The sequence below is a fragment of the Balaenoptera acutorostrata genome, chromosome 12 (assembly GCF_949987535.1).
Source record: "Balaenoptera acutorostrata chromosome 12, mBalAcu1.1, whole genome shotgun sequence".
Classification (NCBI taxonomy): Eukaryota; Metazoa; Chordata; class Mammalia; order Artiodactyla; family Balaenopteridae; genus Balaenoptera; species Balaenoptera acutorostrata.
Genome location: NC_080075.1, coordinates 63,294,187 through 63,309,224, shown reverse-complemented (window position 1 = coordinate 63,309,224; position 15,038 = coordinate 63,294,187). Strand labels below are relative to the sequence as shown.

At 44.8% G+C, this 15,038-nt stretch overlaps 1 protein-coding gene across 1 annotated transcript; it reads right to left on the bottom strand.

Moving 5' to 3' along the window:
• Window positions 1-3,408: 3,408 nt before the first annotated feature.
• Window positions 3,409-11,967, bottom strand: LOC103004066 (cytochrome P450 1B1). Its single transcript, XM_007167147.3, has 3 exons — window positions 11,570-11,967; window positions 10,102-11,145; window positions 3,409-7,226 (listed from the first exon to the last, which is right to left on the bottom strand). Exons 2-3 carry the CDS (start codon window positions 11,142-11,144, stop codon window positions 6,638-6,640), a joined length of 1,632 nt encoding a protein of 543 aa, XP_007167209.2. The 5' UTR covers window position 11,145; window positions 11,570-11,967; the 3' UTR covers window positions 3,409-6,637.
• Window positions 11,968-15,038: the final 3,071 nt, after the last annotated feature.

Here is a 15,038-nt window from a genome sequence, read left to right as displayed (position 1 = left end):
GCCAAACGGCAAGTCTATATCATGAACTGAACTGCCTGACACGCTGTCACAAAGAAAATGAGCCTGGTGGGGCAATGAGGAAGGAGAACGGTTTTTTGTTGTTGTTGGTTTATATTAACCAAGCTTCCATAGCAGTTTCCAGAACCATCTCTTGAAGTTAGGAATTAAAACTAAGTGGCAGACAGGCTCACCCTGCTTTTTACTGCAATAAGTTTCTGGAAACCATATTGGAAAACACGACAGTGAAAATTCAGCCTTATTCTCTCACCTCTTTATCCAGCCTGTGTTTCCCCGCTTTCTCCCTCAATGTCCGTGCCAAGTGCTAGGAAAGCGAAGTGCCAACTGGATCTGCTTGGGGGCTGTGGGAACTGCAGAGGCTTAAATTGAAAGGGTGATTGCTGGGAAGGGCAGTGGAAGACCCAAGGTGCCTACTGAAGGTGAGCAGCAGTGAAATGTGAACGGGGGGCGGGGAGACCACAACAAAGAGTAGCGCCCGCTCGCCACAATGAGAGAAAGCACCGCGCAGCAGCAAAGACCCAACGCAGCCAAAAATAAATAAAATTTTAAAAAAATGTATACAAAACAATCATACACATTTCGTTGGAACGCATACAGATAAAAGTACACATTAGGCAGTATTGAGATGGAGAGGGAAAGAAACAAAAGTAGGCAAATAGTAATAAAAGCAGAATTAAAAATCTTTTAAAGAAGCTGGAAGATTTTTCAGGCTGGTGGAGCGACTCCGAACCCCTGACCTGCAGGGCTCTCAGGGGCTGTTAGGTGTGTGCTGGAATATTGCATAATCTGTGTAATAGTGTGTTGTTTATCTAACACAATATATTTAGTTAGTTAGCTTATGTAGCCTTTCTATCACCTAAAGGGATCTCAAGCGGTCCGAAACCAGTTCCAGCAACTCCAGTCACACTGTTTTCAAAGGTAGGCTTCCCGTCAACACACCTGTCTCATTCACGCCTTGGTTTTGCGCACTCTCTCTCTCTGGCCAGAGAGTATCCTATTTAATCCTATTCAAGGTCTCTGAGAGCAGGAAAAGTTCTGATTAGTCACATGAGCCAATATCCAGTGTGGTGCACTCCTCCACTCCTATCAGAGAGAGTTCTCCAATCAGGCATCTGGTCCAACCTATGGATGGCCTTCAGGCAAAAATTCCTGGTGCAAAGATTATGGGAGAGAAGTTTTAATATTATAAAACAAAGCATGACACACACCCCCTTCTTTTTTTCTTGCTTGAGGATGCTTCTCTCAGAAGGAAGGGATATTGTGAGTCTTCCTGGCACTTTACACTGTCATTGTGGCATGTGGCCGAGACAAAGCAGGGGCACTGCTGGGGAAACTCCAGGGATCACAGGGACTGAAAAACAGACGGACTAGCCTGTATACCCAAACATGGGCAGGTTGGTAAGTGACAAGCTCTCTAGTCCAAAGACAGCAGGCTTTGCAGTCAGTTCATCTCCAGGGAACATCCAGACACTGACATTTTTCAACGTAGAATTTTGGCCCGTGACGTTACTGCCTCCCTCACAGGACTGTTGTGTGATGATGCATTCACGTGCTTAGCAGGGTGATGAAACATAGTATTAGTTTAAAACATATCTGAGTTTCATTTCTTCCCCTCATACTTGGCCCCTGTTGAAAAGTGTTACTGAAGACCACATAGCCTGTGTGTGAGTGAATAAAGGAGCTACAAACAAATCTGTTGTTTACCCATAGCTTGCTCTTACCTTTTTAAACTAGATTATTTTCCTCCAATCTTTCCCATTAAAAATAATTGCTTCCAAATATATTTGAATGTATTAATTTCTTTTCTTTCTCCTCCCTCCTCCGAGAATTATAACTAATAGATCAAAACGAGAGCAGACAGTATGTGAGTCACTAAACCAAAATAAGGGCAAGTTAACAGCCAAAACTTCTGTAGCACTTGTGCAGGAAAACTGACTGATTTTGAGGTTATAGAAACAATCTCTATGAGTTTGCAACACTCACGCCTGTTTTATGTCCAAAGCTGCTTTCATTCCCCACCCTGCATTCTAGTCTTATATTCTACCAGATTGATTGGGTGGAATTCAACTCTGCTTGACATTTTTGCAAACACCTGACCCCAATTACAATTTTGTTAAAAAATATTTTTCCTACGAAAATATTTATTTCACTCATTCTGAACCTTTATGACCATTTCCAAGATCCTAAGTTAGTACATCTGGAAAACAAGTGAGTATTCTCTTAAACCAATTCCTAACTTTACCTTTCGGCTTCCAAAATGATGTTCTCAAGTCAAAGGATCAATGACATTGTGTGCAATTATACTTTACAATTACTTTTCCTGATTTCACAATAATGGGAGCTAAACTCTGGAAGAAATAAGGGGCAGCCCCAAATTACTGCACGGCCCTGCCATCTGTGAGCGTGGGGCAGTGAAAGCTTGGGAGTGCCAGCAGGGGCTCTGGGAAGTCAAGTCTTTTACCAGGTTAAAAAAGTCAGCAGAAAAATATTTCCACATAGTATATTAAAGAATACTCTCATCCATTCTATTTTATTGGACATTAATGGCACTTATTAATTAAGGCACATGTCCCTTACAAAATGAATGAATGAATGTTTACCAACCAAATTAAAAACAAAAGCTTTCCTGTCAAAAGAAAAAATAAATGAATGAATGAAATACTCAAGGAAAAGGACTGGTGTGCTGCTGAGGGGGAAAAATATGTCCTGCATTTTTTAGATGAAGCAGAAATATAAGGTCAGAATCTTAACATCTCAATCTATTCAATCTCTCAAAATTAGAAATTAATTGCCACTTTGCCAGGTGTTTGCCATTGAAATTTAACTTCTGAGTTGGTTCTTATACATTCAAAAATGTTACCACTTATATGTGGAATCTAAAAAGTAAAACAAGTGAATGTATATAACAAAACAGAAACAGACTCACAGACATAGAGAACAAACTAGTGGTTACCAGTGGGGAGAAGGAAGTGGGGGAAGGGCAACATAGGGGTTGGGGATTAAGAGATACAAACTACTATGTATAAAATAAATAAGGTACAGGATATATTGTACAACACAGGGAATATAGCTATTATTTTGTAATAACTTTAAATGGAGCATAATCTATAAAAATATTGAATCTATGTACTATGCTGTACACCTAAAACTAATATAATATTGTAAGTCAACTGTATTTCAATTTAAAAAAATAAGGAGAGATCAAGAATTTGGTAGGAGACTGGATGTTGAAAGCCTATTTAAAAGAAAAAGGCAAGCTGCCTAAAATGTAGAATGGCCAAAGAAAATATTTACAATGCAACATTTTAAGTCAAGCACTTATAAATAGTAGTTGAAATAAATAAGTACATTAGACTGTATTTGCTATAACATAAAGTAAAACTTCCTAACAAGATTATGAAAGTGATTTTTATTATTTTGGTAATGGTGTCCTATTACAGGTAATTACAAGTATAGAATTTTTTAAATTTGGTATATCAAACAGTAAAAGCCACATATTAATGCTGTGTCCCCCAAATCTATTTCGGTTACAACTATGTATTACAGTTGTTATGTACAGATGGAAAGCATACATGATAAAATACAAAAACAAGAAAAGGTTAAATAAGAAGTTATCCTTGAATTATAAACATCTACTAAAGTATACCTTTGTATTACACAGTTGTGTCATAGCTAAAAAACATAGAAATTAATACATAATGTTGTGCAACTATTTGCGCTAATATAGATGTGATATGAAAATATTAAGGCCATAATAGCATTTCACAGGTAAAGGCTAAGTTCTGAGACATGAAAGCTTTTAGATAATCCACAAAACAAACCTGAGACATCTTCCTCTTGTTTTGGAAAAAAAGCAGTTTCCTTACAGAGTCAAAGCTTTAATATATAAATGAAGCATTTAATAAACAATATACTTTAACTATTGTAATAACCTGGAGTAGATGTTCTGACTAAAATGGTGACCAGCAAATACATTCTTTCTCTGGCAGAAATAAAATTAGATTTTCTGATCAAGCTAGTAACTTGATTACGGTAGCCCCCAAATTTGGTTATTTTTATTTGTTTGTTTTTGGTTTTGCTTTCCTTCCTTTAACTGGGTTACAAACATATTAAATAAACCAGGAAATCTCCCACCTTACTTTCTTCTACCTCAGCCCACTGCCGAAAGTGCCAGATGAACCGAGCCTACGGACATAAAAACCGGCTACAGCACATCTGGACCCGGTTGACTTAAGCAGGCATCCAGATTGGTACATGATCGCTTTTGCTGCCACACATCTCTCAGAGTAAGCAGGCTAGGGCAGCCCCAAATTACTGTCTCAGCCCTGCAGGGGGTGGGGTGCAGGGAAGAGTGGGTAACAATGTTTTGGAATGGCCAGTACCCCCCAAATTGAAATGTATTGGGTAAGCCTGATTTCTACAGTTGACTTTAGTGCCTTTAAAAATACTGGCACAGTGTTTTCATATTCAAGAGGTACAGCTGTGAGATTTTATTAATTAAAATTATATAAAATTTTTATTAATAAAAATTCCAAATTATAAAATAGAGTTGCTATGCTGTAGATTTTTAAAAATCTATTTGGGATTCAACACTGGCACGTGGAACATCTTTCTTCTAAATATTCATACTTCAAACTAATTAATTTTGAAGGAGTAGGAGAATGTCTAACCATCTTTCTTCCTTTTCTTTTTTTTTCCACTCCTTTCTCTTACCAGACCCCACAACCATCATACACTCCTCCCTTTATAATTTTGATTAAAAGTTTCCTAAAAGCTTAATGAAATGTAACAAGCAGTAAGCTTTTAGGACACTGCACAACTTCTTTTGGACGTCTGCGAGCAAAAAAACTTAAAACTCCAAACTTCACTTTGTACATTGTCAATCTTCCATCACTTTTTAAAAAAGATTTTCAGGTTATTTACATAAACTGAACATATATATTTTGTTCAAGCTTTATGTTTTCACAGTTACCAAAGTGACTGCTCGCTGGGTTGGCCATCTTAAATAGCACAACTGATCCGACTGGCTCCACTGAAATGCAATGCAATCCTCCAAACAACTTCCCAAGACTGATTCTGACTTTGCAAAACACAAACACCAATGCTATTTTTTGAAAAAAATCATTTAAAAGAGAAACTAGGTCCACTATAATGGGAATTTCCCCCCTTGTTATTTAATAAAGAACATCCAGATAATTCATTGCATTTTTTCATTATTCCCCAGGCAGACACAGCTTCGATCTCTCTGCCTTCCACAGGCTAATGGTCAGATTTCCACTAACTTCCTAGAACTCAGTAATCAGAATGGCTTTAAAATAAAATTAAAATTTAAGCATGTCAAGAGTTTGGAATTAAAACACATTAACTAGATCAATTTCAAAAAAAAAAAGATTCTGTATTGTGAATATAATTTTAATAAGCATGTTGTAAAGTGATGAGGAACACATCTTGCAGATCTAATTTTGAGATTTTTCATTCAAATTTTGGATGAGAGAAGAGACTTTGCTTCAACTTGGTTTCCATGATGTCAAAAACAGTTGATTTAATCAAGGTCATACCATGTATTTGAACCAAAATTGGTTAAATTAGTTGTACTTTTCTATTTGCTATGACGTTATAAAAGATACTTTTCAACCCTTTCTTGACCAAAATAATTAATACTAACTGTTTAATAATAAAATAACTAATACATATTGCTTCTGAATAATTATGTAATATATGTACCCATATTGAACACTACTTGGTGACTTTTTAACCTATGAGATTTACTGAAGTCAGTACATTACAATCACACAACTTAAAGCTTAGCTAAGCTGGTAAATTTTTTTTTCTCATGATTGAAATTCTGTACTTCAGCAACCAAGAGCGGTATGACTTCAGCTTGGAATTTTTTACAATTTAACAATTTACACTTTAAAATTCATGAAATCACTGAAACCCACTAAATCAACTGCTATTAATTTCTTTCCAAGCAAATAAATTTATGACTCATCCAGAAAAGTAACAGGAAGCACATCAGTTGGCAAAAAGATAAATCCATCCACAGATATTAGAGCCTAACTAGGCTATTTTATTGAAAAGGTGAGAAGGGAATTTCTGGTCTTTACTTTTTCCCTTATCATCCCAAATCACATGTCTTACACTGAAATTATTTGCCTTTGCATATTCAACAATATTTCCTGAAACTTTGCTTAATACGGTTTTCTATGGAGCAGAATTCAGCACACAGAACATCAATCTTGGATCCCACCCGACAAGGCATGGTTACTAAAATGCTTCTTTATTAGGTAGTTCTGTATATATGCACATGTGTGTTTTAACTCCAAAGAATGCTCCCTCAAGAAATTATTATTACTAACATTCAATATATGTATAAAAATTCTTTGGGTCCTTTAATTCTTTGACTCAAAATATCTCCTGGAGCTCCTACACAGCCCACTGCTCTGAGGACATGTGTGCAAAGCACATCATCTGCGGGTCAGTTGGTTTATGCTCACTTTAGAGGCTAATTGAGAAAGTGGCATGGAGGAGCTAGGGAAAAAAACAAAAAAAACCTTAATTTTACTCTCCATCCCCCAAGACTTGTGTACTTATAAAATTTCTGCTTGCCTCTGGCTTCTCACTGGCAGTCTTCCTCAGCTTGTAACTTTTGGACAGCACTATCAAGGAGCTCCATGGACTCTCTGAGAGTGACATTGATTTTAAATGACTTGGGTTTAATGGTCAGGCCGTAATTAAAATCCATTTTCGAAGGCTCGTCTGGATTGGCCCTGAAATTGCACTCATGAGCCAGGATGGAGATGAAGAGAAACAGCTGCATCTTGGAAAGCTCTTCCCCGATGCACCGCCGTTTGCCCACTGAAAAAATCATCACACTGCTGGCCAGGTCCTTGTTGATGAAGCCATCCTTGTCCAAGAATCGGGCTGGATCAAAGTCTTCTGGGTTAGACCATTTCACTGGGTCATGATTCACGGACCACTGGTTAACAAAAACCACCGTGTCCTTGGGGATGTGGTAGCCCAAGACAGAAGCGTTGGCCGTGGTGGCGTGAGGAATGGTGACGGGCACAAAGCTGGAGAAGCGCATGGCTTCATAAAGAAAGGCCATGACGTAGGGCAGGTGGGGTTGGTCGTCCAGGCAGGGCAGTCGGTCCCTACCCACCACTTGATCCAGTTCTGCCTGTACCCGAGCCTGCACTTCCGGATACCTGTTTGGTTTTTAATGCAGAGAGAGAAAATAAGTCAGGAACACTAATTCTTCTTTCATCTAGAAAGCCCATTACAATTTATTTTAATACCACTGTTCTTTAAACTGGCTATCTGAATCAGAAACTGAATTAAGATTTCCAGCAAAAAAAAAAAAAAAATCTAAAATGGTTTCCTAATTTATCACTGCATTACAAGATGGAGTTTAACAGTTATATTTCCTGTAATAAGTCTCCCATGGCTCAAGCTCTTTTTCCCATCAAAAGTCAAAAAAAGGTCTATGTTTTCTCAGCCTGAAAAAGCACAACAATGGATAAGGTCGACTTGTCCATTGGGCACAGCAGGGACAGTGCCTAGGACCCACAGTACTTTTGAGGGACTCATGAAAATTCGTTTCTTTTAAAATCAGAAGAAAATAAACTTTTAGGTCAATGAAAATGTTTCAATATATAATTTTAATATATTAAGCTTTATACCAATGTAGTCATAAAATTTAACTTAAAAAATTTTTATTGAGTAAGATGTCTACAAAGACAAAAGCACCGGGGTCCACAAAAATTAAAATGTAACCCTCAAAGTGAGTTCTTCTTTTCTCCTCATCTCCCTAGACAATTCCAGCAGACACACTGTTCTCATTTTATACAAAGATAATTGGTATCCTGAGAGATAAAGCTGCACATCTTCTAAATTTAAAAGCAAATCCCCAATGTTCATGAGATTACCGTACAGATTGTAATACTTATTCACTGTTGCCGATAAAACTAGTACAATCCTTTTGGAAAACAAGGCAAGATCAATAAGGGTAATTCCTCCCCACCCTTTTAAAACCCAGTGATCTAGAAATGTATTTTCAGGAAATAACTTAGCAGGTACAAAAACATAACTACAATGGCTGAAATATTAAAAATGCAATCAACATTAAAACACAAGAAATGATTGTATATAACAACCCATTACTATGGCAAAATGTTATGTAGCCATAAAAAATTACTAAAATAAAGTTTAAAAGACAGGGAAATGTCCACTACAGTAAGTGGAAATGTCAGAAGTCAAAAAATTTGTAAATAATTCTTGTGAATCTGAAAAAATAATTAAGCACACATGTGGTGAAATTATGGGTGATTTTAAAAATTGCTTCTTTAGCTTCATACTTCAGGGGTCTGCAAACTTTTTCATAAAGTGCCAGATAGTATATATTTTAGGATTTGTGGATCAAACCCACTGCCTCCCAATTATCCAACTCTGCCTTGTGCTGTAGTGTGAAAGCGGCCATAGACCATATATGAATGAATGGGCATAGCTGTATTTCCATAAGACTTACATACAAAAACAGGTAATGTACTTTGTCAACCCCTGTCGTATTTCTTTCACTAAAAAGAAGAAAAAAGGACTCATCAGCTATACCGAATTGAAAGTGATCCCAAAATTGTTTTACTTCTTTTTGCTGCCCAATTGGAGTACCTGGAGAACGATTTACAATTCGGTTTCTAGTGAAAACAAGAAAAGAAAAAAAGAAAGGCTGTTTCAAAAGATAACATGCTTTTCTGGGGATGCAAAGGACTTATTGATCCCATTCTGGAATTGTCTTCTTCCTGACCTGTTATTATTGACTTCTCTTTATTCGATTTCTGCCCCTCCCCCATATGTGTTTCCATGATATTAATACTGAAGAGTGATTTTAAATATAACAAAAATTAAAAAGAAAGAAAAAGGATTTGTGAAAAGCAGTTGTACATTCCATAAGGAAATATAGGATTCTAATGCAGTGGATTCTAACAACAAAAGAAGTTGTTTTTAACCTTCCCGTTTCTAGGGGGCCAGCAAATTCAGCTTCTTCTATCGCCTACCTGTGCGCCAAGAAATTGCACAACCAGGATTTCTGGTCTCTCAAGGCAATCAAGAGTTGCCTTGAATGAGACATTTGCCCCTGGGGTAAGGTTGCCAGATAAAATACAGGCTGCCCAGTTAGATGTGAATTTCAGATAAACAACAGCGAATCTTTTAATATAACTATGTTCTATGTAAAATTTATTTTTTATTTGCTCAATCTTGGGGATACCGGGGACCTGTTTAATTCGTGCGTGTACAAATTTAGCAGAGGTCCGCGACTGGGGTCCAACTAACCGAGCCGAGCCCAAGGATCCTAGAGGGCTGCAGGTGCCTCCCGCATACCCAGTTTGCCTTTCTAGATGCCGCTCTGCGTTCGGTAAAGTTACTGCTTCTCCCATTCTTTACACTGACACTTCTAGCGCGGCGGTTTTAGAAACCTAGCACAATCCGCTGGTTTCTGGCCGCTTTCCTAAAGTTTCGGATTAGCGGTCCGTGAGGCCCGACCGCCAATCGCTACCTTTGCCGGGGTACAAAGCCCTGAAGAGCGGTTGGCTTTTGGCTCCACGGCCGGGCGGCTTCCGATCCGCGCTGAAGACTGGCCGAGCCGATTAGGCTGCTGTGTCTATTTAACTTTTTTTTTTTTTTTTTACTGCGCTGCCGTTTCCTTCGGAACCGTTCCAAATTTGCTTCTCCTGTGCCATTGCGGGAGATCGGGGATGATCAGCGGGCACTTAAAAAAAAATCTTGCTTTTCCAAGGGGTTTCACACAAATTTGTCCCCACTCGGAGCGGGTAGCGACAAGATCAGGGATGCGGAGCCATCCGGGCGCCGCTGGGTGGGGCGTGCGTGCGCGCCCATCTCGGCCAGCACCGTGCCTTCCTGAGTCGCGCTTTCCGGACGCGGTCTCAGATTTGGGAGGTTGGGACCTTGAGCGAAACCCCAAACCCTCCCTGCGCGCTAGTCGCGCGACCTCAGCATATTCTAATTCCACTCTGCCTTTTACAGAGGAGGGGAGGAAGGCCATCCCAAGCCTCCTGGAGGCTTTACCTGGTGAAGAGGACGAGCAGCCACTGCAGCGCGGTGGAGAGAGTATCCTGGCTGGCGCCGAAGATGTCTGTGACGGTGGCCGGCACGTACTCTTCGTCCAGCCGCGCGCCGCCGTCGCCAGAGCCCGGGGCAGCTTCCTTTGCCGCCGAGAGGATGAAGGCGTCCATCATGTCGCGGGGGGCGGCCCCGGGCCGAAGGCTTTCACGGTGCCTCAGGAACTTGTCTAGGACGAAGTTGCTGAAGTTGCGATTGAGCGTCTCGAATTCACGGAAGGCAGTGCGCACGGGGTTGGGGAAACGCTGCAGCCAGGGCAACACGTCCACCAGGCTGCCCGCGCCCACCGTGCGCCCGAACTCCTCGTTGTGGCTGAGCAGCTCTCGGAACTCGGCGTCGTCGTGGCTGTAGCGGCAGCCGAAGCAAACGGCGCTCATGACGTTGGCCACGGCCACCACGGTCAGCGGCCGCGGGTCGAGAAAGGCACCGCCCGCGCTGCCGCGCACCAGCAGCTCCACCAACTCCCGCGCCTCGCCCAGCACGTGGCCCTCGAGCACCCGGCGGCCGCGCGGCTGGCGCGTGGAGAAGGCTCGCATCGTGCTGTGCGCCGCGCGCCGCTGCGCCTTCCAGCTCTCCGAATACTGGCCGAAAGCCAGGCTGCGGCCACCAGACACCACGCGGAAAGAGGCGAAGGGCGGCCGGTCGGCGAACGCGGCGCCCTGCTGCACCAGGGCCTGGCGGATGGCGCGCTCGCCGTTCAGCACCACCACCCGGCAGTTGCCCAGGCGGATCTGGAAGACGTCGCCGTAGCGCCGCGCCAGGCGTGCGAACGAGACGTGAGGCGCCGGGCCCATTGACGCCGCATTTCCGATCAGCGGCCAAGCGAAGGGACCCGGGGGCGCGGACCCCGGCTGCCGCCGCCGCTGCCTCAACAGCCACTGGCCCACGTGCACCGCGGCCAGCACCGAGAGCAGCAACAGGAGCATGGTCTGTTGGGCCGACAGAGGGATAGGCGGCAGACGCTCGTCCGGGCTGAGGCTGGTGGCCATGCTGGGGAGAGAAGGGCGAAGGCGTGACACTCAGGTAGGCAGAGAAAGGAGCGGGCGCCCTACGCCCCTACCCCCGGCCTCGGGCTACCGTGCACTGTTGGGTAGGGAGGGGGTCGTGCGTAGGTCAGGTCAGGGCTAACTCACTGGAGAAGCCGCTGAAGACGCCTCTTGCCATCCCAAACCCATTCCCCAAAAGCGAAGGGAAGGGTCGTGTTTCTACCTCTCTGTGACCCAGACTCCCCCCGACCCCGCCCCAGCCGCGTAACGGTTCCTGCAATTCAAGGGCAACACGGCGGGCATCAAGGCTGTGGCGCTCAGTTCCCTCTAAGTGCCTACCACCCCGGCCCCTGCGCCCCCCATCACCCCTGATCTGCGAGAACCCATCACAAGAGGCCGCAGGAAGGCGGCTCCGCCGACAGACTGACCTGCAAGGCGGCGCGGTTTCCAGCAGCGCCAGACGGCCGGCTCCGAGGACGGATTGGGGCCTTTGTGGGATTCAAGACCGCAACCTAAGTGTCTCCAGGAAGTCGGAGGCCCGCCCTGGACACCTGTTGCCAGGTCTGGGAACTTTAGCGCCCACTCTGGAGTCTCTAAGCGTCGTCAGAGCCAGAGGCGCTTGGATTGGGATGGGGGCGGAGAAAGGTGCCTTCTTTGCAGAGCCCCGCTGCACCTGGGCCTCGGCAAAGTCAGGGTTTTCTCAGTGCGTGGGGATTGCGACTGCGGGTCGATGAATAGAGTCAATTCCCAGCCCCCACGCCCCCCGCACGGCTCTGACAGCTGGCGTCGCACAGGCGTGGCCCGTTTGCACAGTCACTCGGGAGAGTCAAAACGCGCCATCCCGCTTCTCTCTTTTTTAAGGTCTGTGTGGGGGAGGAGGCAGCGGGACCTGACGGGGGCGGGGCTTGCGGGGGGCGGGGCGCGCCGGGACAGTCCAAGCCTCTCCGACTCCAGCTTGGGTCGCCGCGCGCGCGCGCGCGGGTGGTCACGCGAGGCGGCCCCGGGGCGCCCCGACGGCCTTGGCGCAGTAGCTGGCGGCTTTCCTGGAAGCAGCGGTGTGAACTTTTCGTTTGCCCAAAAACCACTCTTCCTCGCAGTCACCCCCGATCGAGGCCGCACAGTTTCCCCGGGACACAACCTGAGTACCTCCCTGCGCTCTCGGTGGGAGCGCCTCCACGCCCCGAGCGTACGACCTCCCTTCCCTCTCGGTGGCTTGAGCGTCCTTCCCCGAGAGAAAACCGCTCGAGATCCTTGGGCGCCAGAACCGGGAAAGGAAACCTGTCAGTTTGGAAAAGAAAGTTCGGTTGTGGTAGCCGTTTGCCTTACTGCATCCTGAATTGTTTTATTTTTATTTTAACGTTCTCGCAAGCAAATCGGCCGGTCATGTCAGGCCCTTTGGCGAGCAAAGTTCTCCTTCCACCTTGCGCGGCGAGATCGAGAATCCCTGAAGGACGCCGCTCTCCCGCCCCGGGGCCCAGAGTGTCCTTGGCACACAAAGGCCAGCCAGCGCTGGCGCACCGCAGCTGGCCCCGAGGTTTCCCGCGTAGAAACTCCTCCAGGTGGCGCCGCCCACTGGAGAGCGCGGGGCAACGCTGGCCGCGTCGGAGGCCCTGGCGCCCGGCCCGGGAGCCAAGCTGGGACGAACACTGGAGAGAGGAGGGGAGGGAGGGCGCTCTGAAGATTCATGGAGGGAGGAGGCGGGGGGGGGGGGGTGGTAGAAGAGGAGGCCAATCTCCGCGCGCCTGCGAACTTTATTGGGTTGAAAAATCTCTTCTGCTGTCGCCTCCCCCTTGCGTGCGGAGCTGTGCCTTGCGTGCGCCGCTTCTGGAAAGTCGGCTCCACTCATATCCCTCGGCGCTTCTCACGGCACCTCACACGCCGAGGCAGTGGCGGGGGCGGTGGCCGAGGGCGGGGCGCGGACCGCCACCACCCTCCGCGGCGCACGCACAGCCGCGCCCGCCCGGGCTGCCACCCGAAGGCCGGATCTGGGCTCGCGTTGCTCTCGGAGTGGGGACTCTCTTGTCAAAGGGGAAGCCCAAGGCGCTTGGGCCGCGGTAGCTTCCCCGGCCGCGGCGCCCTTTCCAGTCGGCTAGTACAAAGTATTTTAAAGATCCTGGAGAGAAATGGTCTTTTCCCCAAGGTTGGGGAAAGGACGAGCCCGGAGAAAGGGTGGGATGTATAGTAGTTACCCAGGTAGGAAGTGTACTTCCGAGCCTCCGGGGTTATCAAGTGTAAGTAAAGAAGTTGGGCGTTTACCACGTGACAGCCCTGTGCTTTTTGAGCTTTACCGGCGCTGCGAATCTCTATTGTTTCTCGGTTTACAGCTGAGGAAACGGCCTCAGAGAGATTATATGATGTACCCAAGATCACACGCACTATAGTAATACATTTACAATCAAACGATATAATCTTAAATAATTTCTCTTTCCAAGTAAATGATTGAAATGCTTGCATGGGCAAAGTGGGGCGGTTTTCTACCCTCCCACCCTCCCTCCTGCTAACTAGTAAGCAGTGGAGCCAGAATTTGAACCCACGAAGTCGCACTCCAGATCCATCATACAAGTTTACGCGGAAGGAAATCCTCAGATAAAAGGTACAAATGCCTTCTTTCCTACCCGCCTTAAAAAAAAAAAAAAATCAGCTGGGCAGATTTTTTTTCATAGTTTTTTGGGGTTTTTGTTTTGTTTTGTTTTACAGAATTGAGGATTCTGAGGATCCTAAAGAAATAGTATGCTAACCTTCTGCAGGTAAATTGGTTTTGAATAAGGGAGGCCTACGGCCTGTGCTTCATAGCTGACTTTGGAATAACTGGTTAAATTTTAAAGAAAAATAAAGGGACATCTTAAGACTCTGACTTATTGAAAGGTTGAAACCAACATTAAAATATCTTATCTGATAAGAAAATGACTTTTTGTAAAATTCTCCATTCAGTAGCTTTTGAGAGGTTCTCTGGAAATGATTTTACACTTCATGATGGGGTACTCAGTTCCGTAAGGAAGTTAGTTTTTGAGAAACTGAGTAAATAAGCATTGGTTTCCCAGGGCTGTGCTGGCATATATATCCTTTGAAATGAATTTTGTAGCAACCTTACAATATCCAGCTTTAGTATGACCTTTGTCTAATCATTCAAGACTGCCGCCATGTATCAGTCTCTTACTAGACTTCAGTAGACAAGAACTGTGTATGGGCTAATGCCAGTTTTGAGCTATCAGCATTCCTGAAAGCTTTTATCACAGTATCTCCACCAGAATCAGACGGATGGAGGTGCTTTTAAACCAAGTAAATTTCTATCTTAAAAAGTACAAACAAAGCTGTTCCTAAGATCTCCTGTTTAATTCCTGAGTAATGTCATATAGTTTTTAGTAAACTAGATACATACCTTCCTGCCACAGCAAATAGTTCAAGCAAACCCTCCTCCAAGCCATAATGCCTTGGGCTCAGCTCTTGTAGGACATGCCTTCAAAAGACAGAGGAACCAGTTGGACAAATGCTGTCAGAAAGATAGACCTTATCAATTATGACAAGCCGAAGCCAAAATGACTGGCTATGGTAACGCCGGGCCTCAGGTTCTCCCAGGCTTTGCAGTGTAGACTTCTGTTGGAGGGTCCATCTGGTACCTGATGAAAACACAGGGTAAATCCAAAGCGGCCTGTGGGTACCCCTGATCCAGCTCATGGTGGAGCCCTCACTCTAGTGAAAATCCACACCAGGCTTTTAAGTTATCTCAGTTCCTCAACCAAAGCCAGTGTCTAAGGCCTAGGGATCTCCTTTCAGTCAACAACACACAATACGGGGATTTTGCCTTCCCAAAACTCAAATTTGAATTGTTTGGTACAAATAACTTTCAAAAGAACAGCTAAGCTAGAGAGATAGTTCAAAGCAGAGGTTTAAAATACC